General features: G+C 49.1%; 1 protein-coding gene across 1 annotated transcript in view; it reads left to right on the forward strand.

Annotated features, from left to right (window-relative positions):
- The window catches only part of LOC142570843 (lachesin-like), a 125832-nt gene extending 120498 nt beyond the window's left edge, over positions 1 to 5334 (forward strand). Inside the window, exons 8-10 of the mRNA XM_075679157.1 lie at positions 2802 to 2867; positions 3573 to 3665; positions 4701 to 5334. Of these exons, the coding sequence (XP_075535272.1) occupies positions 2802 to 2867; positions 3573 to 3665; positions 4701 to 4798 (257 nt within the window). The 3' untranslated portion in view covers positions 4799 to 5334. The remainder of the gene's footprint in view (positions 1 to 2801; positions 2868 to 3572; positions 3666 to 4700) is intronic.
- The last annotated feature ends 666 nt before the right edge of the window (positions 5335 to 6000 follow it).

The raw sequence follows: 6000 nt of genomic DNA on the forward strand, positions 1-6000 counted from the left end.
GCACTTTTATGTGCACTCTGTTTTCTCTTTTCCTTCTGCCGACCACAAGATCATCACGCGATGATGACTTTGCTATACTCTCGAGTTGATTTTGCCACGTCGCAGTGGCAGCTGATCCCAGCGTGTCGTAATATTAGCATGTCCTCTGACCGCAACAAAGTCATGGTGCGAGCGCCGCATGCAACCGCGTCAGCCGGGGCGGCCTCACCAATAACCAGCGTTAGCTCTTAGCCCTTCGCGGTCGTACATACGAGGATGGACTCCGGCGACCGCGGCGGCGCGTATACGATACGCGTCGTAGAGAGGCAATGATCACCGCTGAGCATACGGCGGAGATAGGTGCGGACACAAAGGCGCGGACGACCCATAAGCCAATCCTCTTCGCCAGCACTACAGTGCGAAAGAAAAAGAGAAGGACCTCCGGACGCTGCGCGCACATCGAGGAGAGGCACGTCGAGCATTAGCGACACTCTTCCGGAAATAGGGTCCCCTATGTGGCCGGCGACGACGACTATATACGACGAGAAGCCGTGGTCAGCAGCAGCGCTGCCGGCGTCGGCCGGCGCCTCCGATTAACGGGCCGTGAGGGTCCGCGTCGAGGCGATCGAGTCGTGTGGAAAAAAAAAACATGACGAGAGACGACTGATCGATTTCGCGGATTTCCGACATAATGGCTTCCGGTCCGTGTTTGTTATTGCCGCCCGTGTGAACACTTCGGTGAGCCGGCCGACGACGGCCGGACCTTCTTGCGTTCTTCCTGTCCGTATACGCACTTGCCGGTCTGGATCGGTACGCCTCCCTTCCGGCGCCGCGCCGGTCGGTCGTGGAAGAGCGTGTCCTTGTGCTAGAGCCGGCAGCGATGAGCTCTGCCGCTTCCGAAGCTAGGAGAAAAAAAGAAGGGGTTTCGCCGCGGTGACACGTTGCGTTTTTCCGCAACGATTGCTGAGAATATTTGAAGGAGAGTGAGACAAGATGCCCGAATGATGCGGGTCACTGAAAGCCGGGTAATGACCTAAGCGAAGGCGGGTACACGTATTGCCTGTTCGTATTATGGTAAATATAGGCGAATGGAAGAAAAAGGGCCGGTTGCAGAAGAAGCTGACTGACGACTACTTGTCTTAAGTCTTATGAATGTCCGAGAAGAAAACATCAACTCTACCAGCATCAGTTCGCTGCAAGCTTCGTGAATGGAGAAAATTTTACGCGCCCAGGGTGGCGACAGTGAACAAAAACGCAGCATGAAATCTTTCATTGCTGATGCCTTCCTGTATGTTCCCGGCGCGTCGCACTCGACCCACATCTACTGATACACACAATTAGAATAAAAACATGCGAGGACACCTAAGCGCGTTTTATCATTTGTCAATGCAAACGCTATAATATTCAATTGAACGCCGCCGAGCGGTGCTTCGAGCTTTGCGCTGCGAGTATGGCACATTTACCACAGAGGTACGTGCTGCCCGAGCCAGCAAGCAGCAGCCTGCGGTGACAACGCCGCGTGCAACCGACATCCTGCGCGACGGAAGCCCAAGGAAGCAGCAGCGGCCACCAAGGGCGGCAGGCGCGCCCAGGAGCTAAGCCCACTTGGGATGAGAGAGAGAGAGAGAGAGAGAGAGAGAGAGAGAGAGGGGGAGAGAGAGAGAGAGAGACCGCGCGCCTGCTTCCGAGAGCGAGACGACGGCACCCAGACGCGTGCGTCATGCGACTACCCCGCGGATGACAACCAGTCTCGCCCCACGGCGTTGCGTAGCCGTATCTGGCGGCTATGGAAAAGAAACCTGCTATGAGTAACTACTTAAGAGGAAAAAAACGAAATCAGGAAAGAAACAATTTATAATAGCTCAAATGGAAACTCATTTTTTTCGAGGCGAGATCTGGATGCCTTAGCACACGCACTTATAAAGCGAGATACAAGAAGCATCTGCTTGCTGCGGTAAAGCTAGAGAAACGATGGAGCTTGTTTTATTAGAATGTGAAGATATCTGCCCAGCGGTCGATTTAGGCACCTCTGGCCTCCTGGAAGCCCTTGGGTTCAGCGAGAGCAGGGTATAAGTAAAAACTTCCGCAATAGAGTTTACTATGAGGTTATTAGAAGATTGGCGGAAGAAAAGTAGGAAAACTACAAACAGCGGAGGCGTACAAAAACAAAGTTCCTCATAGGGGTTCAGGAAGTTTGGTTATGGGAATTCTTCGTGTTTTTCTTCTTTTTCTATTTTTTTCTTTCTTTAACATAAGTAGGACATTAGGCAATATAATAAGAACTTGGAGGCGCACCCCACCGCCCCGTTCCAAAGGGCACGCTCATAGCATCCATCCATCCATCCATCCATCCATCCATCCATCCATCCATCCATCCATCCATCCATCCATCCATCCATCCATCCATCCGTCCGTCCGTACATCCATCCAACCATCCCTCCCTCCCTCCCTCCCTCCATCCATCCATCCATCCATCCGGCCGTCCATCCATCCATCCATCCATCCATCCATCCATCCATGCTCCGTCGAGGCACGCTGGTGTCGTACGTCGCGATGGTGCCATCTCCCCTCAAGCAACCCCGTTTCGCCCGCTCTGCTTCGTCAAGGCGCGCTCGTGATGTCGCGTCGCAGCCAATGGGAATTTAGGTGCCGTTTCATTGCTACAGACGCCGGCTTTTTCTCGCTCAATTGTGACCATTTTAGGCTTTCGCATAAAAAAGGGGGGGGGGTTGGGGCGTGAGGGCAGGGCGAGGGGTCATATGGAAGCTCAGCATTGTATTTCACGGGTGTATTTGTTACATATTTACTTAATTTTCTTTCAGAAATTCACGTTCCGCCAACAGCGAAAGTCAAAGAACCATCAACAGCAAGAATACAGAGCGTCGAAGGTAAGTTAAATGTTTAGAATATCTGAAGCAAGCGACATTGAGGAATTTGCTGCCGATGACGCGAATTAAGCAGAAGCTATGAGAGTGCAGATGACATATAAATTTTAGTCCCTTAACGTCTTGAACAGTATAAAACCTCGTGGAGAATGCTTACTTTCTCAATGCGACAGAACTCAGCCATACAAATCTTTCAAAATTACATTGTAGGGTTTCACGTGCCAAAACCACGTTCCGATTATGACGCATGTAGTGGGGGACGCCGGAATAATTTCGACCACCTGGGGTTCTTTAACGTGCATCTAATCCAAGAACGCTGGTGTTTTCTCATTTCGCTCCCATCAAAATGCGGCCGCCTAGTCAGGATTCGACCTCGCGACCTCATGCTTAGCAGCCTAACACCATAGCCACTAAGCAACCACGGCGGGTAATCTTCTTGCAGTCGATGCGGTTGTTTTGGACAGTGCTTCTGGCATCTGTTTTAGCAAAATAGCAATCGCAATGTCAATTTGTCGCTCGGCCATTATCGTCGGATCTTATCGTACGCGACGAAGTCGTCACGTTGTGTGGTTGAGAAAAGAATCATATTTTTGCTGCTGCTATTATTTCTTTGCTTGGTGTAGGTGATATCCGTCATTATTTATTCTCTGACTTGAGTGGCCAGTTCTAATAAACGCTTTATTGCGTTTTTTTACTTACGCTGCCCAGAAGGAAAACTTGAGGCTTCGGACGCAGCCATTACCAAACATCAAAGTTTCCCGCTAAGGCCACCGATCGCTGGTTCTCTGCCAGAAGACGCAGGCAAGTACTGTGTTTCCCTGCACCCTTTTCCGCCAAACATATTGCGTGAAACTTGCTGCACCGTGTGTCTGACAGGGAAAGGAGCGAGAAGTGGAATTCTGTATGCCGTTTTGTTTCACTCTCTTTCCTTTTACCCAATGGAACACCAACTGTTCTTTTAACTCGACAGCTTCCCTGAGTTCTTTCTGGGCAGTATACAGGTCACAGACGCATCTATTGTCTCGGGGTGGTATTTTCAATACAAGTGAGTGGGACCAATGAACTGATGTCAATGGGTTTATCGCTTGGAAACAGGATGACAGCAATAATTACGTAGAAGCAATCAAACAGGCAAAGTAAGCAAATCAGTAGTCAAGTATAGAACACAAAAACACAATGTTTGTACAAAGAATGAGCAGCATAGAGGACAGACAGGGATAGGCATCCTGTACGGAGTAGACGAGCAGGCGTAGCGGCGGGCCTTCTAGTAGGACACTAGAGAATAACCAGGCGTGAAAATTACGCTGATATAGGCGTGTGCTACTGCGTTCGTTACGTCTTCTACTGGCTTAGCCAATAAACCAGTGACAGCGATATTCTCATATTCCCATAAGCGATTGAACTAGTATAGAGCCTCAGTTAATCAGTGCCAAATTTGGCTCAGGAGTTGTGTTGCTTCTTGTGAAGCATGTACTGAGGTAGCTTAGAGTTGGAGGCTCCTGGTCCTATTCCTCATGTCCTATTTCCGAGGCCACTATAGGTGCGCTAATCATTGTCGCTTGTTAATTGTTAACCCTGCCAATGTCATTGTTGACATTTGCAAGCTGGCTCTACACCTTTTAGCTTCGGCTCGTCCAAGACAAGGAAAAATATATTGAAGTGAATATACCATATCACTCACTTGCTCTAGTGTACCCATCGGGCACTACAGTTGCGATTATATGGCAGCGACCTAACATAGTCTTTGAAGAAATGCGATCCTTCCTTTTATGTTTTCACAGAATCAGTCACTTGAAGTATGAAATTCCCTTTTGTCTTGCACGGTTTTTCTCGCAGGCTCAGCGTCCCATTCAACGCGTCCAAGCGTCACTTGCGCCTTCACCTGGATAATGAAGTCGTTGGCATCACTTGCGGTGCTCCTGCGTGTGACGTGATCGTGACTGCAGGAGGCGCTTCGGTTGCTGGGCGGGTGCTGTGTTCAGAGCGGAACTGGGAACGCAGAGGGACGTTGTCCTGCCCACGTCGCGTGCTTCCACTCGAAGAAGCGTCGAGCTTCTCTCAAGCCGGCTCGGCGCTGAGCCACCGTCTCCGCTTTACTCCGAGGACGTCCGGAGAGAATCCTCGACTGATGACGCCAGAGGAAAGCTGTGGTGGCAGTTGTTGAACTGTTTCTCTTTTCCGAGACCCCCGAATCGAGAAATCAACCGGGCGTTTCACATCGGACAAGAATGTAGTTGTTAGCGCCGCTGTATAGAGGACTCGTGATAAGTGATGTCACTTTGTTGCACGTGAAGTGCTAGGCTGTTTCTTCAGCCGATGTCTTACGTGGGAAATTCTTCGTGCTTCATGCCTATGCATAGTCCGTAAGGCGCAGCGATTATGATGCATTGCAACGCCGCGAGCAGCGTCATGAAGCGTCGAATTAAAGCCAGCACACAGAGTAGCACGACTTTCAATAGCGACAAATGATTCGCGCACCCAGATATATATATATATATATATATATATATATATATATATATATATATATATATACAAGCTTTAAGAATATGCTGGATATGTTTGCCTGGCTGATCGCGTGGCATGGTACTCTAGGTGCTGGGTGTCGAAGACAAATTTCTATAATCTAAACAGGCGTCCTACAGTGTCAATTAGTATCTAAACCGTAATGAACGACAGAATGGAGTTCCAATAGCGTGAAAAGAGAAAAGGCGTGGCGACGTCGCCAACGCCTGAAGCCCTAACACAGTCCCGTAAGACATAAAATTACTGTAGAAGACGCGGTCTGCGTCAATAGTTTGTCGACTCATTGGCCGCATTTCAACGAAGAGGCAAGTGGCTAAAGCGACAGTCACTGAATACCAGATGAATTGGTTTCACTCATTATCCTTCAGCAATCATCAAAAGCAGCATGCAGATAACAGTGCAGATAACAGATAATGAGCAGATAACAGTGGCAACAGTCATTAAGAGGAAGCTTTGGCTGGAAGGCTGTTGTCTATGTACATGCAAAGGGACACATTTTTTTTTCTCAGCAACCACTGCACCCAATTTGGCGATGTATGTTGTACTTAAAAGAAAAAGTTAAGATGTAAAGGCTGTCGCGAATGGATACTTGATTTAGGCCGTCGATGTT

Source organism: Dermacentor variabilis, chromosome 2 (genome assembly GCF_050947875.1).
Source record: "Dermacentor variabilis isolate Ectoservices chromosome 2, ASM5094787v1, whole genome shotgun sequence".
NCBI lineage: Eukaryota > Metazoa > Arthropoda > Arachnida > Ixodida > Ixodidae > Dermacentor > Dermacentor variabilis.